This window comes from Coptis chinensis, chromosome 3, assembly GCF_015680905.1.
Source record: "Coptis chinensis isolate HL-2020 chromosome 3, ASM1568090v1, whole genome shotgun sequence".
In the NCBI taxonomy this organism is placed as follows: Eukaryota; Viridiplantae; Streptophyta; class Magnoliopsida; order Ranunculales; family Ranunculaceae; genus Coptis; species Coptis chinensis.
This window is the reverse complement of record NC_141458.1, coordinates 77,117,180-77,143,738: the sequence shown is the minus strand read 5'-3', so window position 1 is coordinate 77,143,738 and position 26,559 is coordinate 77,117,180. Positions and strand designations below refer to the sequence as shown.

At 36.8% G+C, this 26,559-nt stretch overlaps 4 protein-coding genes across 16 annotated transcripts; 3 read left to right on the top strand and 1 right to left on the bottom strand.

Annotated features, from left to right (window-relative positions):
• Window positions 1-1,320: 1,320 nt before the first annotated feature.
• LOC147510913 (uncharacterized) lies at window positions 1,321-1,737 on the bottom strand. Its single transcript, XM_086598285.1, has one exon. The coding sequence runs from the start codon at window positions 1,735-1,737 to the stop codon at window positions 1,321-1,323; it is 417 nt and encodes a 138-aa protein (XP_086454411.1).
• A 1,134-nt stretch (window positions 1,738-2,871) lies between these two features.
• On the top strand, window positions 2,872-7,270 carry LOC147510912 (DUF538 family protein (Protein of unknown function, DUF538)). 2 transcript variants are annotated; one of them, XM_086602761.1, is made up of 2 exons: window positions 2,872-3,373; window positions 7,083-7,270. In XM_086602761.1, exon 1 carries the CDS (start codon window positions 2,928-2,930, stop codon window positions 3,369-3,371), a length of 444 nt encoding a protein of 147 aa, XP_086458887.1. In that variant the 5' UTR covers window positions 2,872-2,927; the 3' UTR covers window positions 3,372-3,373; window positions 7,083-7,270. The 2 variants fall into 2 exon arrangements, with proteins under 2 accessions (XP_086458887.1, XP_086458886.1); XM_086602760.1 differs by having other exon boundaries at window positions 2,872-3,378.
• A 1,555-nt stretch (window positions 7,271-8,825) lies between these two features.
• On the top strand, window positions 8,826-16,210 carry VRN5 (Fibronectin type III domain-containing protein). Of its 8 annotated transcripts, XM_086602756.1 has the most exons (6): window positions 8,826-9,106; window positions 9,183-9,222; window positions 12,839-12,908; window positions 13,427-14,049; window positions 14,321-14,625; window positions 14,721-16,210. In XM_086602756.1, exons 4-6 carry the CDS (start codon window positions 13,595-13,597, stop codon window positions 15,908-15,910), a joined length of 1,950 nt encoding a protein of 649 aa, XP_086458882.1. In that variant the 5' UTR covers window positions 8,826-9,106; window positions 9,183-9,222; window positions 12,839-12,908; window positions 13,427-13,594; the 3' UTR covers window positions 15,911-16,210. The 8 variants fall into 8 exon arrangements, with proteins under 8 accessions (XP_086458882.1, XP_086458883.1, XP_086458880.1 ...); XM_086602757.1 differs by lacking the exon at window positions 9,183-9,222; XM_086602754.1 differs by lacking the exon at window positions 9,183-9,222 and having other exon boundaries at window positions 12,758-12,908.
• A 753-nt stretch (window positions 16,211-16,963) lies between these two features.
• HCF101 (ATP binding protein) lies at window positions 16,964-26,313 on the top strand. 5 transcript variants are annotated; one of them, XM_086602746.1, is made up of 16 exons: window positions 16,964-17,122; window positions 17,207-17,353; window positions 18,970-19,106; window positions 19,193-19,243; window positions 19,514-19,669; window positions 19,929-20,072; window positions 20,158-20,300; window positions 21,183-21,252; window positions 21,421-21,516; window positions 21,629-21,718; window positions 22,755-22,808; window positions 23,588-23,711; window positions 23,843-23,967; window positions 25,119-25,241; window positions 25,829-25,991; window positions 26,078-26,313. In XM_086602746.1, exons 1-15 carry the CDS (start codon window positions 17,053-17,055, stop codon window positions 25,895-25,897), a joined length of 1,599 nt encoding a protein of 532 aa, XP_086458872.1. In that variant the 5' UTR covers window positions 16,964-17,052; the 3' UTR covers window positions 25,898-25,991; window positions 26,078-26,313. The 5 variants fall into 5 exon arrangements, with proteins under 5 accessions (XP_086458872.1, XP_086458876.1, XP_086458874.1 ...); XM_086602750.1 differs by having other exon boundaries at window positions 23,843-24,216; XM_086602748.1 differs by having other exon boundaries at window positions 23,843-24,343.
• Window positions 26,314-26,559: the final 246 nt, after the last annotated feature.

The following is a 26,559-nucleotide window of genomic DNA, read 5'->3' as shown; positions in this document are numbered from 1 at the left end:
GTATGAAAATCTTTGAATACATTCACAACCTCAGTTTTCGATTTCAACAAATATAACCATGTAGCACGAGATTTATCATCAATAAACAACACAAAATACTTATAGCCATCATAAGAATTAACGGGAGCAGGTCCCCATAAATCAGAGTGAATTAACTCAAACAACTTATTAGACACAAAATTCGAGTGTGGAAAAGGTAAACGAGTTTGTTTAGACAATTGACAAACATTACAAACATCATCAGAGTTTATAGAAACATGTGGAAACAAATTTGACAGGACATGACTAGATGGATGCCCAAGTCTTTTATACAAAATGCAACTCTCAAGTAACCCACTAGCTTGACATGCCATTTTATTCGACTTCAACAAATTAAATAGAGCCCATTGGAATAAATTTCTTCACCAATCGTCCTCTTCGACTTTCGATCCTGAAAGACGACAGAGTTATGAGAAAAAATGACATCACAATTTAAAGAATTTGTAAGTTTGCCAATAGATAGAAGTTGGACAGGGAAAGAGGGAACAACTAGAGCGTCACTCTTGAGACTTTGATTAAAAAACTTCACTTGACCACTACCTAGAATGGGAACGATGGATCCATTGGCTATGGAAATATTATGTTTGTCGATTTTGGACACAAAATTATGGACAGAGGCAGGGGAATTAGTCATATGATCAGTAGCCCCCGAATCAATTATCCATGAGTTACTATTTTCTGGCATAGTAAAATAGACATGTAAATTACCTGACACATGAGTTGAGACAGACTGACCTTTGCTAGATGGCATGAACTTAGTGAGTTATTGGAGAATTTGACTCAACTGATGACTAATATCTGAGTTGAACATTGATGTCTCAGCTACTGCTGCATGCTCTTTCTTGGACAGTTCTTTTTCCTTTTTCAGATGCGGATATAACTCCCAACAACGGTCCTTGGTGTGCGAGTTCTTTCCACAATGATCACAATTGAGACAGTTCCGCTTTCCCTTACCTTTTCAAATCCACTCGTGACTTCTTTTTGAAAATCATTTTCTCAAGTAAGTAATCTGATGATTCGAGATTGAGGACTTCACCTCGGAGTTCATGGTTTTCTTCCTTGTTTCCTCTCTCTCTGAATAGTTACACAAACAGCAGCAAGTGTTGGAAGAGTGCTTTCCATTAGAATATTGCTTTCCAGATTCTCATATTCTGGTTTAAAACTACGAAATACAGTGAAGATTTTATCATTTTCAGCCTGTTTTAAAAGAGTCTTAGCATCTATGGTGTGTAGACGATATATGTTTAACTCATCCCACAATTTTTTCAAATTCCCAAGGTGTTATGTAAAAGTCTTTTCACCTTGTTGCAAAACACCGATTGCGAGTTGAAGTTCAAAAACACGGGCAGAATTGTTCTGGTTTCCATATAAATCTTCAATTGAATCCCACATCTCCTTTGCAGAATCAGAGAAAGTAAAAATTCCAACAATAGTTGACTCCATAGAATTGAGTAACCAAGATCGAACAAGCTGATCATTGGAAACCCAATTCTCAAATTCGACATCATCAATGATAGGACACACCTTTGCACCATTAATGAACCCTAATTTTCTCTTGCCACCCAGAGATAGCGAAACAGCCTTAGACCAAGGTATATAGTTTGTTCCATTCAAGAGAATTGATGACAGCTTCCAACCAGGATTAGAATCAGTCTCTGTTGTAACAGCAGACTTTGGGTTTGGTTTTGGATCTGACATAGTGTATTGTGTTTATCTAAATTGATTTAGATAAGAGATTAAGCGCTCCGCTTTGATACCATGTAGAATTAAAGAACTAATTAAAGAGACAAACACAAGAATTTATAGTGGTTCGGTGCCAATGCGCTAACCTACGTCCATGGGAGAAGAAAGGTTTATTGCTTGATTGATTTTGGTTTATGTTACAGAGGTGTTTATATAGCACAATATGAGTGCATATTCGTGTCTCTTGTATCTAAAAGGATTGGAGACTTTCCTTTATAGAAACCATACAAATCTATCGAACCTCTGTCAAAATCGACTAGGACGCGCCCATGCCTTTATCATGTGCAACCTGAGCGCGCCCGCGCCTTCTCTAACTTCTCCCACATAAACGTATTAAATTGTAAAAAAAACGAAAACACTATAAATGTTGATAAGGCGCACACTTTGTGCGCCTTGCGCCTCAACAAAAAGCACAAAAAGGCGCACGCCTTATGTTAGCTCCGTGCCTTGGTCAAGGCGAGACACTAAAGTGCGCCTCTCCGTGCCTCGCGCCTTAGGTGTGCGCCTCTTTGCGCGTTGACTAGATTGGTTTTTGTTAAGTTGTATGGATTGAGAGAAGACACAAAATTTAATTAAATGAAGTTTTACGGGATTCCAAAATTCGAATCATGTGTTCTATTTCGTGAAGAACTCATTTAGCTCAATTCGATTGCTTCACTCTTTTAGATTATTGAAGTTGAGCTAGATTGTATTGAGAAATACAAATTTTATTTTGCCAATGTTTACCATCACATATAATTAATTTTAATGTTTGGCTAAACAAATCAGTGATAATTCATATTTAATATTTATTTTATTTTTTTATTTGTTATTTTTTTTTTTTTTTTTAATTTCTAAGCACCTCACTTTAATAAAGCGTGCTCCACACCTCGCACAAAAAGGATGTTGCGCATTAGATGCGCCTCAATGCGTTGACTACACTTCTGGGTATAGCGGTATATGAGTATAGACACGAGCTTGGATAACAAAATGCAACAGTTGAGCATCCATTTGGTCCAAGAAAACTTCAGACTTGGGCTTATTGTTTTCGAGAATAAGGCCCACAATATATGAGATGATCGTAGTTAAAAAACTGAGACTTTTACAAATTACAATAATAATCTGGTGATAAAAGATTTTGTGAGTGTATCCATAAAAAAGAAGCCATGGCAGGAGAAAAAAGACTGGCCATCCTCTCCCTCACAATCTTCTCTCTCCTCATTCAGTCCACCTCTCAAACAGCACACGACGAACTTAAAGCAAATAACTTCCCAATCGGACTACTCCCAACAAACGTTTTATCCTACACTTTAAACAAAACTTCTGGTGACTTCTCAGTAAATTTAGGTGGCACGTGTAAATTAACTTTGCCACCAGATAATTACTTAGCTAGTTATTCAAAAAAAGTTACTGGGAAATTAGTGGAGAATAAGATTGAAGGGTTGAATGGGATTCGAGTCAGGGCTTTTTATCAGTGGTGGTCAATTACTGGGATTAAATCTAGTGGTGACAATTTGGTTTTTGAAGTTGGTATGGTTTCGGCCAAATATCCATCTAAGAATTTTGACCAGATGCCTTCTTGTCAAGGGAGGAGCTCGGCTTCGGCTTAAAAGTAAGGTATATTTTCTGATTAGATTTGCGTTTTGTTTTGTTTAATTATTAAAGTTTACATTTTTATTGTCTTTTTTGTAATTTAGATATAATTTGAATTATATATTTTAAGATTCTTGTTTGCTTTTGCTCATGTATTGAACTAAAAGTGCAAATTATGCTTTTGTCAAATGGAAGCTTTTCTTGTCTAGGCTTTGTTAACCGTCTTAGTCTTGTGTCTTTTTAAGATTTTAATTCTCATGGGTTGCCATCCTTTTCTATTTTCATTTTCTGCCTTAGGATTCGAAAGTTTGTGTCCCGCAACAACTTTAAGTTTCATTTTGTTCATCCAATCTAAACTTTTTACTACGTCATGTCAACCACAAATGCATAACTGATATAAGACTGCTATGACTTGCATTAGTAAATTGTTTGATAATGACATTATGATGGTAAGATTGGATGTATCTTCCAAATCTACGTAGGCATGTCTATTGTTTTCTAGTAAACCTATGATAAGTCGTTTTGCAAAACTATTGTAGAGTTCATATATTAAATTTTTCCGTGTGGGTCGGTTGAAGATTTATTAAATAATTAATGTGTCCCACATGATTTACACGTAATTCGGTTTTTTAGTGTTCTATAAAACAGGGGTTTTAATAATGAAGCCATCAATATCTTGCTAGAATTTTTGGCAAGTAGAAGTTGTTCTCTAATTAGAAATCCAATTCTTATAAATAATTAGAATTAATGTTGGATTAAGGAACCATCATTTCTCCCTTTTTACTCTATAAATACACATGCCCCATAATTTTGTATTATCATGTCAAAACACATTTAGGCTAGAAAAAAATGCTTCGACATTCTACGTGTTTCAGTTATCAGGTAAAGGTATGGATTATGTCAATTTACATTTAATCAACGGGCTACAATTATTGTTGTTTTAGTGAACTCGTACGATTCTAAGACCTTTGGTTATTGGCTAATGTGATTGTTAGCTCACGAATAATACAACCTACAATAAAGATAACAGTAACCATAGATCTTTGAATCACTTGAATTCACCAAAACAATAATTAATAATCGTAAACCATTAATCAAATGTACATTGACATACCTTAATTAATGTTATTGAAACGCATAGAACACCGAAGAAGAACACGTTTCTCACCATAATTCTTATTTGTTTTGACATGATAAACCACAATTATAGGGCATGTGTACTTATAGAGTAAAAGGGGAGAGATTGATTGTTTTGTAATTGAACATTAATTCCAATCCCCCATAAGAATTGGACATCTATAATTTGAGAACAACTTCTAATTGCCAAAAGTTCTAGAAGGATATGGACGCTTCATGAATAAAACCCATGTTTTATAAAATATTAAAAATTGGTATCACGTGGCCATCATGTGGGACACATTAACTATTTTACAAAATCTTATGTATGGTCCTTGATCAATGGTTATAGCTGATGATATTGGTATTGATGTGATATTCCATGTTAGATTAATGGACTACCTTCTAGCGGTTAAGAAAATAAATAGTAGTTGTTTTTGGTTGACAGTTGGATATAGAACGTGCACCATCACTAGTACATCGAGCTTGTGAAGTAGATAGTCTAAATAGTGAATATCCATAAATTAGACCCTAGACGCGTTAGCCAAATCATTATTTTTCATACATGGTAATGAAAGTCGTCTCATGGACAACTCACTCGGGGAAGTAGCCTTGAGTTGTGGTTTGGAGGTTACAAAGAAATTATGCCAACTTCTCATGGTACGTCCTTATGAACATGTCTGTACAAGTGCTTTTCAAATACATAAAGGGCTCCCTGGCAAGTGCAGGGGCTCACTTAATAGTTAAGACAAGGACAGTTGAAACATGACATCTCATCAACATATGCACAGTGTTGCTAACCAGTCACGTGCACCTCGTAAACCCAGTTGTCCAGCCTACACTACAAATAGGATACCATTCGTAAATTTAAGGTTTGTTTCTTTCCATTAATCAGTTTCCCTACTTTCCGTCTTCCTTTTTTCTCTCCAACCGAGGGGCTTTCTCTTCAGCTCTTGGAATTTTCTTGGTTTTTCATTCTTTTGTTTGTCGAGGCTCCAAATCTTTAAAGTCCTTAGGCATGTGCTTACAGAAATATAGAATATAACTTTACGTAGTTGTTAAGATAGCAATCTGAGTTATGTTCAAACGGATAGTAATAATCATATGTAAGCACGAGATCATACATTTCAAGTTGCTTCTTTTCTTGGTGTGTGTGTATCCATTGATATAAAGATGAGGTGGAACAGTGAAATTGGAACAACAATGTCATTCTGAGGGTGGAACGTAACATCTATATTGTTTATTTATTATTTATTTCTTTTTTGTAATATTTCCTTTTTGTATGTTTTGGTGATGATAGATGATCTATTTTTTTGAATATGTTTCTTGATTTGGTATAAGTTGGACTTTGCGTGTGCTTTCGAGGTGCTGTTTGGTACCATTTTGGTCTTTGGGCTTTTATTAGTGTCGACATTTCAAGTGTAACCCAAAGGCTTAGTACAGTGTTCAATTAAGTTCATTTTTTTTCCTCAATAGACGCAATTTAGATAGTTTTGGGCTTTTCAAAGAGGCAACGAGAAGAAAACTTCAAAGTAGGTGTTTTGGAAGGAAAGCTTGGGGATTTTGCTTGGTGTAAGATTTATTTAAGAGGCAAGTGATTTCTTGGTTGAATCTATCTAAACCCATGGTAGAAATCACTTGTCCCTTAGCTACAGGCCTTTAGCTACACCAGCCGAATCCTATATTAGGGAAACTAAAAATTCTCAAGTTTTCTTCCCAAACACCAACCTTCACTGTCTTCAATCTCTTCCTCTTAGTCTCTATGAAACCCTAGATCTAATTTGTGTGTGGAGAAAAAAGTAAAGAAAAGAATAACGATGTATTTGTATGAGCCAGTACTGAACTCATATGGGAAGAGTTGTGTTGGGTTACCGTAGTTACGCCTTGAGGCATGCCTTAGAGCCTCAAACCGAATTTCGCATTGAGGCTATAGCTTCACAGGTGGTATAAGAGGCTTACTCCTCATTGGTATGATAATGAGGCATATGGAGGCTATAACAGTGAAATCTGGGGTCCCCCAGCAGCTAAACTTGGTTTTATGTTTTACATCATTTTTTTTCTTGTTTTCCTATTTTTGACCCGACAGAGTACAGGTACTCTTTAATATCATAAACGATCCTAAAAGGTCTGATTTAGGGTCTCTAATCACTCTAAAGTAGCCTGACAGTGTACCCACAAGGGAAAACCTATAACCTCAAGTCCCCAATAGCTTTTAAGTTAGGACTAATTCTACTATTCATATGACTGCCTCATGTAACTCTCATTTTTATCTGTTTTTTTTCCCTGGATTTCTAAGGTTTTCTTATGGACATTGAGGTTTACACGCCTTTCGGGCCCCGCCTTAAACCTCTAAGAGGCTTGGTACCAAGGGGCTCTTGTGGGTGTTTTTTTTATATGTGCATGTGCATGTGCATGTTTTGATATTCTACTAGTTATGTTTCATAAAAAAAACACTCCATGTGCATGTGGAAACATGGACGCCATAATTTGATAGTAATCCGTGTCGGATATGTATCACACATGTATGTGATATACCTCAGTTTTTTATCTTAATGAAATCCTGTTTTATCAACCTAAAAATAACTAACCACAGCACTTTCTTTCTCTTGCAGGGGCTTCCACTGGTTGTGCTCTCTGGATTAAGTTAATATTTGGTTAGGCATGTTGAACTTGTATAAGGTACATAGTGAACCAATGTAATTATCGGAACTTGTCAAGCGATATGCTTGTTTTATGTATGTCACTATCTGTAACGTGAAACCCCTTTCCTTATTAAAATAGAAACACCGCTTTCTTATCATAGTTAGGTTTCATCTTATATGTGAAATCTGCACAAACTATTACAAAATCTCAAGCTTAAATTGCTTGTGTATATTACAACTTTGATAGGCCAACAATTGGCTGATGAGGACTAAGTCATTGACAATGAAGTATAGTTTTGCAGTCATGCTCAGTATCGGTTATACTGGTCTACCTTCACCGGAAGGCATGCTTATACAGGCAATGTCGTGCAATGTGGTAATTGTTGTATGTGATTTTATTTGTATTTTTAGAAAATTGGTAAATCAAGTTAAATTGAACTATCTGGCAGCGAATCCACCCAAGCATGTTACTTGAAACAGAGACACAGGTCAGTTGCTTCAGCTACAACATCGAAATTAGAATGGACTGAGCCTCCATTGAGGTATTTTGGGTGCAAAGATATGAATCATTGGGAGCAAAAATGATTACCAATTCGGTCAATCTCCAGCTCTTGCTAGGTTGTTGGTTTTTTGGTGACAATGCTTGATCAATAGCTCAGTACCCATTAATGGCGCGTGTTCTGTAATTCTTCTGTCAAGTGTCAACTAAACAAGAATTTGTTTGGGATTCATCCAGCGCTTAATTTTTGTGCTTAAACATATAATAGAGCTTTGTCCTGATATTCGTTGTAGATAACCTGGGGAAGGGTGGTACTAAGTACAATTCCAAATTTGAAATTTCCAATGCGACCTGCCCATGGTATAAGCATGGCACTAGTTGTACGAAACAAGATGGGAATGCTCACATGACCACTCCAAAAGTCATGTCGGATTGTCACGTGCTAAATCAGTAGATTTGTCATCCTCTCCTCCAAAGTTAATGACTAAAAAACGACAACAAAGATTATGGAATTCCCGTAGAAGACTATTCAAAACGAGAGCAAAACAGGGCTCAAAGCATTCCCAATGGCAAGCGAGAGTTTTTCACCTCTACTTAGGTTTAATTTCTCTTGTTTTTCTACTATTTTGGTGAAAAACAAAGTAAGACTGTCCAATGTAAAAGTGAGTTTGAATCTTGGAAGCATTCCCAAAAATGTTTTTTCATTACTTAGATTTAATTTCTCTTGTTTTTCTATTTTGGTGAAAAATCAAAGTAAAACGCTAACTCAAAAAAGTGAGTTTGAATCTCTGGAAACAAACATATCGCCTTAAAAATTGAAAAAAAGCGTCTTTGGACGGAATGAAACATATCGTCTTAAGTTAAAAAAAAAACTGAAAAAAACACGCAAGACAGAATGAAACATTCCATCCGAAAAAAAAAACCGAAAAAATTAAAAAAACAACAACACATGAGACGAATAAAACATCTCGTCCCGAAATTCACAACTCAACTATTTTTTGGGTAACAAATGCTACTCATTTTCACTTAGTGACAAATGAGAGACTTTGTCACCTTGTATTGGAAAAGAGTGTTTTTTTTGGAAAAAAAAGAAAAATTATGACTGTGATTGGGAATGGTGTTATAAATAAAGGTTTAAAAACGCTGCTAGCCACCAAGTTGGTTATTATTGCCTTTGAGTTGCGAATTTTTCCTCTCTGAAAAGGTTTAGGAAGTGGAGCCCACAAGGAGAAAGTCGTCCCACGTAGCAGCCAAATAAGTGGACCAGAGAAAAACTTTATGGGCATGCACTTTTCTCTTTTCCAATTGATTTGTGTTAGTTGGTGACCGGGAATCTTTTTTCCTAAATTAAAATCAAACCGTCCAAACTAAATCTCCCGGTACTTATTTGTTTTGCGGAGGACCAACCAACTAATTTATACTCTTTCTTTCTAGTTTCTACTAAAGAAATATTTTTTATCAATCTATTTATTCTTGGAAAGCCCTAATTTTAAAGGTAACTCTTTTAAGATTCTATTCATTTGTAACTGTAATATGTTGTTGTTGATTTAGAAATCTCTCTGGCATTGTAGCTAAATATGCATCCCTGACGTTTGCTCCATCTACATTGATGTATCCTACTTTTAATTATTTTTAATCATTAGTTATTAGTTATGCGATGTTGGCCTTATTTTTATTTGCAATACCATGCTTTCAATTTTACTAGTAAGCTGTAAATATTAAGGAACATGGTGTTTACAATCTCTACTTGGGATTAAATAGGTTGTATTCCTACGTCTGTCATACTACCTTTTCAGTTTTTGACTTTCAAGGGACTGCTATTTTACCAATGTTTTATTCAACTTGAATTTAAAATTACGTGCCAGTATGTCATGTGGTTAATAAGATTTGTATCTTTCTTTACCTTTGCTTTGGACAAGATGCTGCTGTCGTTGCCTTAATGTTATGCACTTAAGTGCTCAGGATTCTCATTTTGCACCGCCAGAGTTTCCCACTCTCGGTATGATTTTAGAGGTTTAGGAAATAATTTGGTCGAATGGAAGTTTTCGTTGTTATTGTTGTGGTGTGTTCTTGTTATTGTGGTTTCTGTGCATGCTTGTCTGTGGTCCCCTTGATATACATTGTTGGGCCTCTCTCCATAAGCTCAGGATTTTGGAGTGAAGGGGTTACTAGAGGTAAGAGGTTACGGGTTCGGGTCAAGGAGCATAGACTGGTAGACGGTAGTGTTGAGGGGAAATATTCTGTGGAGCTTACTCCTTGTTACACCTGTGGATGTTTTCTTATTCCTTCTATTCTTCTTTAAGTCGTAAGTTTCATTAAATGGAAGAGTGAATTTAGTTAGTTGGGACTTGGGAACCCAAATGTAACTAGGACTTTGAGAGATAGGGTGTTGGCAGTGTTTTAAAAAAAGGCACTGAGGCTTCCGCTTTGAGGCGCCTGTTAAGCCTTTCTGGAGGGGAAGGTTAGCGCAGTGATGCTTAAGCCTAAATGTAAGAGTAATTTAAGAACAGAAAAATAGTGAAGCAGATTGCGTTTACCTATCGGGAAGGAAATTTGGTTTGCCGAATTGGGTATATTATCTTTTCTAGGGAAGGGACTGAAGGGAGAGAATGAAGGGAAGCAGAGGTTGAATGAGCAAGGAGGTCTAAAGCAGAAGGAGCAGAAGTCGTTTTGGACTTTAGGATTGCCGAAAAGACACCTATGAAGCACGAATATTTCTCCAGAGGCAACGAATATGTATCGGACAACAGTATACCTGGATACGCCTTAGACAAGTGTCCGATACTCCATTTGTAGTATCCAAATTATCAAATATATTTTATAATGAGTCCTGATAAGGGGAGATCATTCTCTCCTAGAATTAGAGCGCAACTTTTACCAACCGTTGAAATAAAGATGTGTATTATCTCGAGATTCCCACGTGGCTTAGAAAACTAAAAGAGTTTGACGAGGGCATCAACAATAATTAAAAGAGAAAATAAAACACCAAGTCTTCTCTCTCCGTCTCTACTCCCTAGCTTTGGGACTCTCTCTCCATCTTTTCATGGCCAACTGTAAATCGTCGTTGGTCGGAAATCTTGTTGTTACATATCCCCGCAAGTTACGAAAAAATTGAATGAAAAAAGTCGGCTTTGTCGTCAATTTGGTGAAATAAACAATATAATACCCTAGTTTTGATCAAATTTGAAATTTAAAGTGGTATTGCAACAGAGTTTGCAACATCTTTCTTAAAAACAAAATAAATACTATGTATTAGGAATTGTGTGGGTATGTTCCCATTGTTGGTATTTGTTCACCATGTTTGCTATGTCTTCTGTACAAGAGCATCTCTAGAATAGATAAATGCAACACCACCTATACAACTGTTACCTCCATCACACAAGTAGGAACCGCGCAAAAATATTAATATTGATCCATGTACAAAAAATTGAAGACCATCGTCCCGATAACCGCTCTAATTTCCTTCTTCATAAAGCGAAAAGAATTGAGTCCATGCCATTTGCTTCCATATGCCTTCAGATTTGTAAACCTTGCAAAATGAAATTGTTATGAAACTAATAAGAAAGGTTTAGGGCAGTTGATTGTTCAACAAATATCAGCGATGGTCAGTTGCCAAAACTGAAAGAGGGAACTTGGGTTTGCCACGTCATAGTTTCTTTTAGTTCTTAATCCTACCCAGGTATGGGTATGAGCTGTTATTTTGGACAGTTTTTAGCAAAGTGCATACTAATTGAAGGAGAGAATGATCTCTCCTTATCAGTTTTGATAATTTCAGATACCTTGCGGACGCACTAAGGATTATGGTGGCAATTGGGCCGGCCCTACCTTGCCCTAATCTTTTCGGGCCATGTATATATTTGGGCCAGCCTGGCCAGTTCTATTCTAATATCAGGACGGGTCGGAGCTGGGTTTATATTTGAAATGCTAAGCCCGAGCCCAGCCTTTAGCCCCAGCTTAGGGTCGGGCTTCGGGTCATCGACTTTACGCATATACAAGTATTAAAGGAAATGGTTGACGGGAAAAACATTTGTTCTTGATTTGTCTTTTTATACCAAAATTTATTATTTTCTACTTTTCTAGCATATATCTATAAATTTTTAACCTCAATAAATATGTGTTTATAACCTTATTTCCGCTATTTCGCCAATAATTGGTTTTCTATCTTGTTCATACTATAAAAACAAAATGTAGTCAAAATGAAAAACAAATTATATTTAGCTTGTAGCTAATGTTACAAGGTACTTAGCTACTACAAACAAGGTGTGAGTCAAGTTACACCTCGTCTTGCTAAAAAAGACCAAAAAATGAGTTGAATATAATCATAGAACACATTTAGTTCTCAAAAAAATTAGGGCTTATTATCGGGCCAGGTTTTGGGCTGGGTTTTTCAGGCTTCGGGTAAAATTGCCACCTCTATTAAGGATACGCCCATGACATGCATGGAGCACTATTTGTGTTTTTGATTTCAGTTTTTTTACTTTTATATGCCATAAAAAGATTAAAACAAAATATAAGGTTCTATTCACTTGTGAAAAGAAAATAAAACTTCTATTTTGTTTGCACTTTTGGACATGTGTGTTGGTGCTACTTTGAATGAGATGATTAAAATGTTTGTTATTTGATTGATTTTGGTGGAGAATGTTGGTTTTCAATTATATAAATATATTTACAATTTTTTTCTGTTAACGGTGTTCTTCATGTATCTGTATCCTAGTTTTCTGAAAAATGATGTATCCGCATGACCGTGTCAGGTCGTATCCGTGTCACGTGTCAGAGTCCATTGGCCCCGGGGAATAGAATAGCGGGCTGTGGTTAAGACTATGCGTTTAGGTTAGCAAAGGCGGACCTTGTGTATAAAATTGGGATTAGTTTGTAAGTACATCTGTTTGTGTGTACAGATAGACAATTAATATGTAAGGATTCATATGTGTATCTATTTATTTTATTTTTTCTTATTATACATTTACGTAATTAGTGTATATGGATTTCCAGGATGCTTACCTGTTGTTTCTTACATGTGGATGTTGTACAATAGGGCCCAATCGTGTGTGTGCTTGTTATCTGATCAGAGTGCTTGGAAGTCTTTTGCTTATGCTGCTTATGTTTGATAAGCCATATGTATTTTACACATTATACTTGTGTGTAGTTGTTTAAGTGGGACCCATAAAGTTCTCATGATACTCCAACAGTGGGAAGCATTGTAGTGTCTTACATAATTAACTGTCAGCGACGGTGGCTTGGATTTCCTTTTGTTAACTTCTGTGCAATGGATTTGGAAGATAAAGCGCTTGTGAAAGGTGTGGGTTAGTTTGTTCTTCATAATATTTTTATAGTCACCTCTCTCCCTCCCCCATCCCCTCACACTCAACAACAATTTGCTTCTTAATACCCAGGGCTGTTTGGCAACCAATAGAACAAATTATGTTTTCAAAATCAATTTTAACATATATGATTTTGACATAAACATTTATGAAAGAATTGATGCCAAATACCAATGAATTCTTGATGTAACGACCAAACCAAAAATGGAAAGAGAAATTACCAAAGACGTAAAATAAGAAAAATGAAGGAACTCGTTTCTCGAGAAAAGATCCATGTTTTTTTGGTTTTTTATTTGGGTTATCTTATTTTGAGAATGAGGTAATAGTTTCTAAATTTTTTACCAAACAAGTTTTTTTTTTTTTTTTTTTTTTGTTCATAATAGATTATTGGTTATAAAATGGATTACCATAATGGTTGCCAAATGGCCCCTCTGAGTATGGTTTTGTTGAAAATCTTGTTCTTCTGGTTTCTGATCCTTGATTTTGCAGTACAGGCCTATGCTTCCAGCAGTCAAAGCACCCCAGAGTATAAAGAGGATTTATCTGATGCTCCAAGGGCTGAAGAGATCCTCCAAAGGAATAACAAATCTAGACCAAGTAAATAACTACTTTGCACATGTTTTGACAAGGCAAGGAGACAAATTGCCTCATCAGAATCCAAAATGGCCTACCAAAATGTGAAAACCAAAAATAACAAGGGAGGCAAGAACCAGGAATTAAAAAGAACATTGACGCAGAATCAGGCTTTTATGAAGCAAACGAGGAAGGGGATTAATCCAATACGAGTTCAACAACCTACAGAGTTGTCTGCTAGTGTTGAGGGTCCAAACAATTGGATCTGTAAAAATTCGGCATGCAGAGCCACCTTAACCTTAGACGACATATTTTGTAGGAGGTGCTCTTGCTGCATTTGTCACATGTTTGATGACAATAAGGATCCTAGTCTCTGGTTGGTATGCTCACGGGAATCTGGTGAAGTAGATTCGTGTGGATTGTCTTGTCATCTTGAGTGTGCACTTCAACGCCAGAAAGTAGGGGTAGTAGATCTTGGGCAGTTGATGCAGCTTGATGGCAGTTATTGCTGCGCTTCTTGTGGGAAAGTCTCAGGAATACTTGGGTGAGTAAGAATGTAAGATAATGTTTGTCTGCCTATACATGGTCGACTGTTTTCTTGTTTTTCATTAGACCAAAAAGGTAATTAACGAGTACAGTAGAGTATGTCAGTAATCATATTGATGTACTTGTAATTTTTTAGTTGACACTAAGGGTCAAGTATAAATTAGGAATTTTTTAATTAGGAATTCTTCTAGTCAATAATTTTAGCAAAATAGACCCGACTTCCTATTTGTATTCGTGTATTCATTAAATTGTGCTGGAGATTCTTATAGATGTTGGAAGAAGCAGCTTTTGGTTGCCAAGGATGCTCGGCGTGTTGATGTTCTCTGCTATAGGATATCCTTGTGTTACAGACTCTTGGATGGGACATCCAGATTTAATGATTTGCATGAGATAGTGGCAGATGCTAAAGCCAAACTTGAAACTGAAGTAGGCCCTGTGAATGGAGTTTCAGCGAAGATGGCTCGTGGCATAGTTAGCAGACTTTCAGTTGCTGGTGATGTGCAGAAGCTCTGTGCTCTTGCAATAGCGAAGGCAGATGCATGGCTAAGCACAATTTCAGATGCTGCTAATCCATGTATAAGTTAAAACCTTTATATCAGTTGTTTCTTATTTATCACTATATACAGATTTTTAGCTTGAAGAATAAACATTTTGTTATTGTTATTGCAGTGGATTCACTTCCTGCTGCTTGCAGGTTCCAATTTGAAGAATTGACATCTTCGTCTCTTGTAATTGTGTTAAGGGATATTTTATCTGCATCCTCTGAAGTTATCAAGGGTTACAAGCTTTGGTATTGCAAGAGCAGGGATGAGCCTGACCAGAAAGAACCTATTTGTGTCTTTCCAAGTGCTCAGAGGCGAATTCTGATTTCAAATCTGCAACCTTGCACTGAGTACACCTTTAGAATAGTATCCTATACAGAATCTGGAGACTTGGGTCATTCTGAGGCGAAGTGTTTCACCAAGAGTGTGGAGATAATCCACAAAATTTCTGATTTAACAGAACCGTTGGATTGTAAGATGGAGAAACCATCCCTTGTTGGAAGTTCTAGTACGAAGAGAGAGCCCAAGTTTACAGAAGCTGTTGGATCTTCTGGTTTTAGGGTCCGGGATCTTGGAAAGATCCTACGTATCGCTTGGGCACAAGAAGAAGGATGTTTTGATAGGTTTTGCAGTGCTGATGGGGAAGAAGAATGTTGTGGCAGGAACAGCTCTGTTGAACCTGAGACGGCCTTTGAAGATAAACGTCCATATGCTGCAAACAACTTTGATTTGAATGTTGCGTCTGTGCCTGATCTGAATGCAGAAGTGATTCCCATGGAATACTCTAGAGATGACATTGAGTGCAGTTCAGAGCAGTTTGTTGAGGCTGACGATGATGTAGTTTCTCATGGAAATGAGAACAATGGTCGGGTGAGATCAAATGGGAGCAATGACTCGCAGACGTGGTTGGTTAGACCAATCAGAGAACTACCTGCTGTAGAGTCTCGGACAGGGTTGTGTAGGAAACGGATGTCAAGTACTAATGAAGATACCTATGATTGTGACAGTGTTCTGATGGATGCGTCGCCATTGAATCGGTCCAGTGGATCTGGTCGTTTGGATGGAAGCTATGAGTACTGTGTGAAGATAATTAGGTGGCTGGAATGTGAGGGGCACATAGAACAAGAATTCCGAATGAAGTTTTTGACGTGGTTTAGCTTGAGATCAACAGAGCAGGAGCGTATGGTTGTTATCACCTATATTCAAACTTTGATTGACGACCCAGTTAGCTTGGCTGGTCAACTGGTAGACTCATTCTTGGATATCATATCCGGGAAAAGACAACGGAATGGTTTCTGTAGTAAACTGTGGCACTGAGTGCACACCAGACAACACGACTATTACTTCAGATTGATCTCATTGGAGATAATTTGTTCACTGATTCTTCATAACATTGTTTTATTTACATGCATTTTATATTTATCCCACCATTCATTGCTCTGGGGGTAATTATCTACGTGGGTTACAAGTTGGTTGTGGTCGATGGCTTCTAAATTAGATTGAAAGTCATCAAGCCCTTGAGCAGAGGATTTTAAAGGCAGCAGTCTGTGTTGTAACCTGCACTTCAGTCGGAGGATAGAATGATAACATTTGGATTTATTATTGTTTTTCGGTTTATATTGTTGGGCCACATGTTCTCCTATTGTTTTACTTGCAAGATGGACTTGTTTCAAAACTGGACAAATCCGACGGACTATATGAACAGGTGCAAATTTTTAGTACAGTAGATTAGTTAGTCGTGAACAAGGCCCAAAATTTCGATATCGGTTAATATATCGGTGTACCCAAAAACTGAGATATATCGGATATATTGGTTTTTTTTTGTGACCAGTCTAAAGTCCAAACTGTTTAAAATATAAAAAATATTGGATATATCAGACATATAATATCGGAAATATATTGGAAATATCGGATTTATATTTAAAAATGATCAAAAAATCAACTGATATATATCGATTATATTGAAAATATCGATTATATCGGCGATATAAAGTTTCATATAGGAAATTTCAATATATCTCGGAAAAAGGGAGTTTAATATTCGGTGGATATATATTGGAAATATCGATATCGGTATACCAATTTACCGAGATATATCAACGAGATATCGGATATCTCGGCGATATTTTGGGCCATGGTCGTGAACGTGGCATTGGATTATTATTATCAGTCAATTTTTTTTGTGAATCGGAAGCATTTGGATCTCAAGGTGACAGCCACTCACCTATCTAGCGAAGGATAATTGCTCCACGCAGACAAAGGCACAAGACAAACATTGTAATTACTGTTCATTGACTGAATCGAAAAAGGACCGTCTTGTCATATAACTTAAAGGTGGCGACTATTTGGTACATTAAACGATAGTATAACTGGATATTTGAACGACAAGAGCTGGTATCAAAAGCTGAGGCTCAAAACCTCTCTTCACTCATTTTTATCCATCCTCATTTTCTTCCAAAATGCAACTTCTCCCCTGCCCAACTTCTCCTAAACCTCAGTTTCTGTTATCAAAGTCACCACACAATGGAGGTATTCTTTCTCTAACTTTACTTATTATCTTCAATATGTTTTGTTATTTTCACCACTAATCCTTAAGTGATCATTTGGTTGTAGGAGTAGGACTTTTGTCACCAGGGAAACTTCACCTTGTTTCTTCTATATACTGTTCCGTTTTGTCGCAAAGGCATGAAAGATGTACATGGTTGTCTGTCAACAGGTCGATTTCGAGCTTAATTTCTACTAAAGCTGCTTCTCTTGATGGTACTAGTTTCAACCTCCTACCAAAACCCACTACTTATGTCTTGTCCCACATTTAAAATTTATTGTTGCATGCGATCTTCATATTCCCAAGTATAGTGCATTTGATCAAATAAATAATTAGGAAGGCATTTGTGGTGGTGTTTTTTTATGATGCATATAAGATTTGCCGTGGATCACAGTGCTGACAACCAACACTTGATGAACGACTTCTCATGCCTCTCTGACTAGGTCTACCATACAGGCCAACAATAGGCAGTTCATGACCCAAGTGATAAAATGGATGCTGAAGTATGCTTTAATCCTTGTTGTATTGTAGGCATTTTCTGCTGGATAACTTGTAAAGCGTTGGAAATATATAGGAACGCGTATTGGTAATTCTCTTGAATATAGCAAGTCTCCTGTTATCTTCTAGATAGCTTCTTTTACTTTTATGCATTTTCTACTCCACAGTGGTCCACTAGCAAGACCTTGGGAGGTTGACCCATAAGTCTTCAATTTGAGCTCAGTAGGGAGGGGTTGTGGCTGGGGCTTTAGGGAAACAAAAACACTTGTCTTCTGTACTTCGATTCTGATTCTGTGCCTCTCTGGTTTTATGTATGATCCATTGTGTTCACTTTTTAGTTGTGTGCTTTCTTCTTTCTCTGTCAATTTTAGTAGTAACATTCCTTAGTATTTGTTTTATCTTTCTTCCTGCGGGAGAAGCAGATATAATTGTTCATTGGGACTTATAATTATGGGCTTACAGGTCCACAGTCGTACTTCAGATGGATTGCATCAGGGTATTATATCATAGGGCATATCTTTTCTTCAGGTTTAGATAAAACTGTAAGGTGCCTTAGTTGGGAAATGGCGAGAAAAAGAAAGAAAAGGATCAACTACTAAAATTTACCGCAGAATTTATACAAGTTACTGGAACACAATTTATAGAATATCAAACTGTACATAAACACTCATCTATAGCAAGCATTTCAGGGGGGACCAAGGAGTGACAGAGAAGGGTTATGTGAAACTTTGTGAGTTTGGGCTAAAAATAGTAGCTTTTTGTTTATATTTTGGCGAAACTTCTTCTTTTATGACTGTGGAACCCTTTGGAAGCTTGAGAAACATCTTTTTCCCAGACCATTTCATTATTCATAACTCGTAATCCGGCCACATGAGTTTTTGTGTTTTTGGATAGTTGCCTAGTTTCGTATTTGCCTTCCTACTTTTAATCATTGAATGTGCTCAGATGAATCATAGACCCTTTAATCGGAAAGCTTACCTTCGTCACAGGGTTGCAAAGTCAAACTAACAAAGGCTCTTTTCTCCGTCAAAAGTTTAGGTTTTTTTTTATGCTTAATAGAATCTCAGATATAGTTGGATAACACATTAGCCATGCTCTACTAGAACCAGAAGAGAGACAAACTTGCAAAGAGATGAAAATGATAGTTCATAACTGGGAATTGATGGAAATGATAGGTCATAACCATGTGTTTGATATATATAGAAACACGTGTCCAACAAGACGTTGCCTCATTTTCTTTTGAATTCTTAAGTTTTCGTATTACCAAGTTGTTTTTCCTTAACTCTCTGGTCTTATATATGTGATATTGGATCTCTCACCCTTTTGTTTGTAGCTCCTAGTTTATCAGCAGTTGAGGCCGAGAATGATGTGCTGAAAGCCCTGTCCCAGATTATTGATCCGGATTTTGGGACAGACATTGTTTCATGTGGGTTTGTGAAAGATATGAATATTGATGAATCCTCAGGGAAGGTAAATGATGGTGCTTATTGGAAAATTCTGATCATTTCATGTTGAATAGATTATGTTCCTGCCTAAAAGAATATTGCAAACTTCAGGTTTCATTTCGTTTGGAGCTTACCACACCAGCCTGTCCAGTGAAGGATATGGTAAATATAAATCACCATTTTTCACTATCAACTTTTTTTCCCCTTGTGTGTATGTTGTGTACTTGTGTGCTCATAGAGTAAAAGCTTTTCTTTCACCCAAACTTCATATATTGAAACAGGGAAATGTGCATATGTACATAGTAATCTAGTCAATTTGTGTAAGAGAGTCCATCCAACCTACGCACTTCTAGAATTGATGACATCTGGTGACTCTTGCTACGAGAATTAAATTGATCTTCTTGTAACTCTGATCTAAATATCTCTGGGCAGTTTGAAAAGAAGGCAAATGAGGTAGTGGCAATGCTTTCTTGGGTTAGGGATGTCAATGTTACAATGTCAGCACAACCTGCAAGACCTGTTTTTGCAGAACAAGTTCCAATGGGATTAAGAACTATTTCAAATATCGTGGCGGTTTCAAGTTGCAAGGTAGAGTTTCAAACCTGTTATTTGTGATTTGTTGCCTTCTGATGTGCTGTACAAATGTATTTTCTGTATAAGGTAATTAACAATATTCCCAAACATGAAACTTAGTGTCTGTGCCCTGCACTAATCCTCCAATATTCAGCTGTTGTGTTGGATAGATTTATTACAGTTTCTGTTCGAGTCATGTATCTTCAGAGAAATGTTAAATGATTATTCGTAACTTCTAAATCTCTATATTGTGTGGCCCTTTTAAGCTGTGCAGGGAGGAGTGGGGAAATCAACTGTAGCTGTAAACCTTGCTTTTACCTTGGCTGGTATGGGTGCTAGAGTTGGCATCTTTGATGCTGATGTCTATGGTCCAAGTCTTCCGACAATGGTCTCACCTGAAAATCGGCTTTTAGAAATGGTAATACTCCCTCATGAACTCAATTGATAGCAAATGCAGTATATTGAAATGTCATAATAGTGACCTTGAAGGAGATGCCTAACAGAATCCAGAGAAGAAAACAATAATTCCAGTTGATTACTTGGGCGTCAAGTTGGTATCATTTGGATTTGCTGGTGAAGGACGAGCCATAATGCGAGGTCCCATGGTTTCTGGAGTCATCAACCAACTACTGACTACTACTGAATGGTATGATATGATTTCACCTCGACTTCATAAAAGAAAGCAGTACTTTCGTTAAATGACCAAGAGCCTCAATTTATCCATTTTATTTAAGCCAGCTTTCTTCTCTTCAAGATAAAAGTGAGAGATATGATGAAAATTAGTTTCATTCTTAGAAATTTGCATACACCTTTGCTAAATGAAGATAGTAATTGATTTTATATTAATGTCAAGAAGCTTTTACAGGTTGAAATAATGTTATGATTATTTCTATATTTTTCATGGCAATTATGCCCAAACTCCCAAAAGCTACCATAACCTGGCCCCAAGGGTAAGAGAACAAGGAGCCACTTTTAACTCGAGCCAAACATGGTCCAAAGGGTATATTATTCAGTGTTCATTGCTGCCTAGGCATTAACATGCCTCTACATAACCAGAACGGTCATGTCACTCTATGAAGACTGCTTTTGCTATGGTCACCAAAGCAGCCACATCACAAAGACACTAGAACAGAAAGGTTTTGAACAGAAAGCCATCAATTACTACAGGAAAACAAGCCCCGATAGCTAATCGACCATGAGTAATTAATCTTCTATGAAGTACATGATTGAAACTCCCCATGTGCCTGAGCGAGTTATGAACCGATAACCTCCCTCATGTGGGCGGGGGTAGATGCACAACTGACTCTTGTTACGATCCTAAAACTGTTCTGCCTTGAGAATACAAATTCTGCATCATCTGTGTAGACTATTTTCACTTATCTGAGTATACAATATATGCCTCAGACACTGCAATACATAACACTGATTATCAAAGCACAAAGACTAATTTAGATATTGGATGATAATTTGATTTGCATTTCAAACACTGAAATACATTGTGTTGTGGTACTTATTTATTTGCATGCAGGGGAGAGCTAGACTACCTTGTTATCGATATGCCTCCTGGAACCGGCGACATTCATCTTACCTTATGCCAGGTACTGCTTTTCATTTTCTCATACAGTAGGAATGCTTTTTTACTTCTTATATTTCTTTGTGCATTCTCTTTTTTATTACTGTGTATCACATCTACCTGAGACTACTGAGAGACTGAGACCTTCTTTCCTTATTCCATCTTACTTAACTCAGATAAATAAATTTTCCAGGTAGTCCCATTAAGTGCTGCTGTGATCGTTACTACCCCTCAGAAACTATCATTCATTGATGTTGCAAAAGGAGTTCGGATGTTTTCGAAGCTCAAGGTCAGCAACTCAGCATAGACATTTTTGAAGTTCAGTATTATGTGTAACATGATTGAGTGCACCAAGTTAGTAATAAGTTGCAACAATCTAATGCTCTACTTGGCTTTGCTAGGTCCCATGTGTTGCTGTAGTTGAGAACATGTGCCACTTCGATGCTGATGGAAAAAGGCACTACCCATTCGGAAGAGGTTCAGGATCTCAGGCATAAAACTCATCTCACAGTTAATTTCTTTTTGAATTTATACTAGTACTATATCTTTAAATCTACCAATTATCGAAAGAAAGGGAAAAAAAAAAAAAAAATTTAAATTTACCTAGATAGAGATAAATATTGACTGAGTGATCATTGAAGAGAAAAAAACTACAAATGTACTGTAACGATAGTTATTGTTCTAAAGTTCTGAAATGCAAAGTCTTTGACATTGTTTACAAAATTCCAAAATGAATTCCAGTTGTTTTGTACAGAAATTTCAAGAGTTCGAAAATCTTAAGTTGTCCCCTCTATGACAGTTAAATCCAAAACCAGACAAAATTCAACCTTCCCTCCATCATGTCTCTTTTCAGCTGTCTCCTCCTCCAATCCCGCAGCTACTCGATTCTATCAACCACTACTCTCACCACCAGCACCTCCACTGATTCCACCATAGTTCTTGATGTCCTCTTATCCAAAAATAAAAAACTACCCCTTGTACCGAGACCTGCGCCCTCCTCATGCATTCCTGCGGAGGGTTTTCAAAGTGCACCAGATTTGCAGCATTCCCTACCTTTGAAGTTTGAACTTCTAATAAGTTTTTCTACATTCACCAACACTACCAGTCACGAATCAAATGCCTTAAAGGTGAGAAGCATTTTCCAATCCTCAACTCTGAATGACAATTGTTTTCAATGACAAATATAAATTAATATATTCCGTTCTTTCAAAACAAATGTTTACATATGGCTCCCTCGTAATGTGGCTATGAGTCTGTATGCCATTGTAGAAACAGTTGAAAACTTGAAACTATAGCAAGAGTAGCAGCAACGACAACGATTTTTCTTTTCCATGAATACTCATCAAATGGGTCTATCCAAGAAAGATAATTTGTTCTCACAAACAACATACAAGTCGCCTAGGTATACAAGTATACAACAGATAGTTTTGCCAATTTCTGACCGAATTGTAGACTTTAACACAGCACAGTATGGAAAGGCAACATTTCAGACTGTGTTCTTCCATTAACCTACCCGTCTCTGTGCAGGTTGTCCAACAGTTTGGAATCCCTCATTTGTTTAATCTTCCCATCAGGCCAACTGTATGTGCTATCCTGACTTTCTTTCTCTACGGAAATATCTTCTCATTATATTCTCAATTATTTTTGTTAACAGTTCGTAATACATATTGTATTGAAGTTTATTCATTTCAACCTTATATTTCATGGTTTATTGATTTAAGGTTTTGGGTACTTCCCTTTTGGTAATCAAAATGTGAGAGATCCTTATTACACTATAAGCTAAATGGTCAAGACAATTTTATGAGATCAATTGAAGCAACTGTCTTGGTTGAGAGCTAACCTGGGCCTCCAACTATCTGCATACCTTGTCGAGATTTTCTTTTCAGAACTGTATGTCTATTTTGTTGAGTGGTCTCATCGGAGTTCGACTTTGGAACCTAAACTGCTAGCAACAATCATGTAAGCTCTTGATGAGTTGTGTTTCCGATCCAGAGTTTCCTAAGTGTTACTGCCCATCTCCAGATGTTTGGTTTGTGGCCCAATCATCTGAATTTGTTTTACTAAATATCGTTGGAAATTTACCATGTGTACATCTCTACAGTCTACAAGTACTTTCTGTACACTAGTCATGTCTAGACATTGTTTTACCACATAAGCTTAAAATATTTTAAAACAGAAACTTGTTATTTTTTTCTTGTATTTTCGTAGTCTTCATGCTTCTATGCGGTACCATGAGGCATACCTTTATTTAATATATTCAAAGCATTCAACCATTATTCATTAACAGGTAGATATGCCTATGAGTTTATGGATTTCTGATATAGGATACTAGAAATTGATAGTTAGCTTCATTTTGGTAGTTATCTGCTTCTGGAGATAGTGGAATGCCTGAGGTTGTGGCTGATCCGCAAGGTGAAGTTTCTCAAACATTCCAGAATCTTGGAGTTTGTGTCGTCCAACAATGTGCTAAAATTCGACAACAAGGTACAACTTGAAGTTGTTATTTTCAGGAAAGCTTTGAGTCAGACTTTAGACAGTTAAAAGATGTCTTGACGAGTTTTGTTGACCTTGAAATGTAGTGACTTTAGTTGGTCTTTTTTTGTTTCTTCCACCAGTTTCAACAGCTGTAACATATGATAAATTTATGAAAGCCATAAGGGTGAAGGTGCCAGATTCAGATGAGGAGTTTCTTCTGCATCCTGCAACTGTGAGACGGAACGATCGATCTGCGCAAAGTGTTGTATGTAGTGCTTGTTTCTGGAAATATTTCCGATCTTTTTTAAGTGACAAACCATGGATGGTTAATCTAATCTTATATCAAGAACTAAAACGTTTGTAGCTCAGTACTCTCACTCTGACAGATCATTTCCAGAAGCCAACACCTAGCTGTTTTGCATTAGATTTTAACTATACATTTCTTTGTCGGAAACTCAGAGAGGAGAACAAAGGAAACTGAAACATGTCACATCCACTGAAATAAAAACCTTAGGTGCGTATCTAATATTAATTGATTGTTTTGTAGTCACTCACGTCACATGGTCACTGCTCAGGAACCAGTGAACCACTGAATTACAGACTTTAGGCACACTCCTTTGAACATACGTGCCCAAAGATCAGTATGATATACTCTTTTATCTGATTCCTATCCGTTCTATATGTTGTCTTTACATGTATTTTCTTATTCTCCATCAATCCATCATGATTCTCACATATAGCTGTTAATGTAGTAAATGAGAATGCTTGAACCCTCAGACAATGAGGAGCTTGAACAGCGTACTAGATGAAAAATAAAAAATTTGACACAGAATTATTACACACAGAGTTATTACAACAGTTGACAGGTCTGTTAGCAAACATGTGGACTTTTCTTGTAGATATAATTACGGTGCAGAAACATCCAGTTCATGATGGTTGGGCTGAAAGCAATCTTTGCTGTTATTGAACATTCTTAAAGCTTGAGTTAACAGTGCGTACATATTATCATCAACATCATGACCATGAACATTTTGCCCTTAGAATTTTGTCACTGGGTTGTAACAACTAACGTGTGTGTGTGTATTAGACCTGAAGTTGCATGACAATGAACATAACGAAAAAATGTATAGAGAGAGGAAAATCCAATCATGGACTGTTTTCCATACCTACAGTTCAATTGAACTAGATTCATCATTTATCTAGCTGGCTGCTGAAATTCGCTGTTTCAGTTGCTGAAGGAATTGCTTCACTGAGATGAAGAAATATAGATTCTAATTGGCAATTAGTAGTCAAGTTTCTCATATTTGAAGATGAATACCCTCTTTATACAACTTATATGCATGCAATCTTGTATTAGGTTAACTTTTCAGCAGTATGCTCTAATTATTTATGTATGACCGTTGTTGTCCAAAACAGGATGAGTGGACTGGGGAGCAAAAGTTGCACTATGCTGATGTTCCTGAAGATATTGAACCAGAAGAGATTCGGCCAATGGGAAACTATGCTGTTTCAATAACATGGCCGGATGGTTTCAGCCAGGTAACCTATAATCTTTAGTGTTTAGTATATGTAATTGTTCTACGTAAGAAAAGAATCTCTTTTATATGTATATTTATTCGATAATGCTGTCTGAAGAAATAAAGGGACCAAGAGCTTGCTGCAGCAGCATATAAATAATGCATAGTGGACATGAGAATATATACATCCAACTAGAGACGTACTTTGAATTTTCAAATTTATCTATGTGACCTTCCAAAAAACATTGTTCACATATCATTCAAATGTGTTTTGGCAAATAGATAGACAATCTATTCTTAGCAGATAGACCCCTACTCATATTTTGTTAGTATGTTATTTTAATATCCTAAACTAATGGAATCACTATATACAACACAACCGGGTCAGATATAATGCTCCGACCATCAGACATCCTTAATGTCTTTGGTACTTTTAACCATTGAGCGTGCAGCAAATCACCTGCAGTTGTTTCTCAACTTAATTCTTGTGTTTTTTTGTTTGATTGCTTCAGCTCTTTTTGTTATTAGTTCTTAATGGAGAAATTATCTTATCGACATCATTGTTTGTTTCATTCTTTGATAATTTATAATTCTGTGTATTTTGTGTAGATTGCTCCTTATGATCAATTGCAAACTATAGAGCGGCTAGTAGATATTCCCGAGCCAACTTTGGCATAGGTTAACCGTATTAATGTGTAAATGAGATGCAAAGAGAACAACGGTGCCGTGTAGTGGGCAATCACCTATTGGCATTCACGATATAGTCCAGCAGGTACTTCAGACCTGTTTACCATGCTCTCAGTACTATCAAATTAGTTTCACTAAAAACAGTGTATCTTGTATTTGCGTTCTTTGCAGGCGAATTCAGATAAAAGAGAGAAGTCCTCAAGTTTCTATTGTGAAGCAGAAGCTGGAAGCTTGAAGCTATGGGCAGCTTTTGTAACGGGATCAGCTTTTACCGTCAGCTTTTTTTGTGAACGCACAAAGATGTATATTCATTACGAATGCAAACCAATATACAAGCAAGGATATTTAGATGTCTAATCTAATACTAGTGCTTCTACCCTTACTGGGGAAAGCTTTTGGACATCAAATTCTTAGTTCAAATTTTCGCTCTGCAATAGAATCAGAATGCTTTATGGTGTGCTATGCATACCACAAAGTAGCCAGGCCTAGTGAAGGATGGGCGGCTCACTCTTGATTTTAGGTAAGCCATTAATACCGGTGGTCCTTGCACTATACCCTTCTCCAAAATATGTAGACATCGTCACGTTTTCTTATAACATTTAGGTGAGTTATTAATGTATGGAACATGCCCTGAATTTTGAAACCTAGATGCG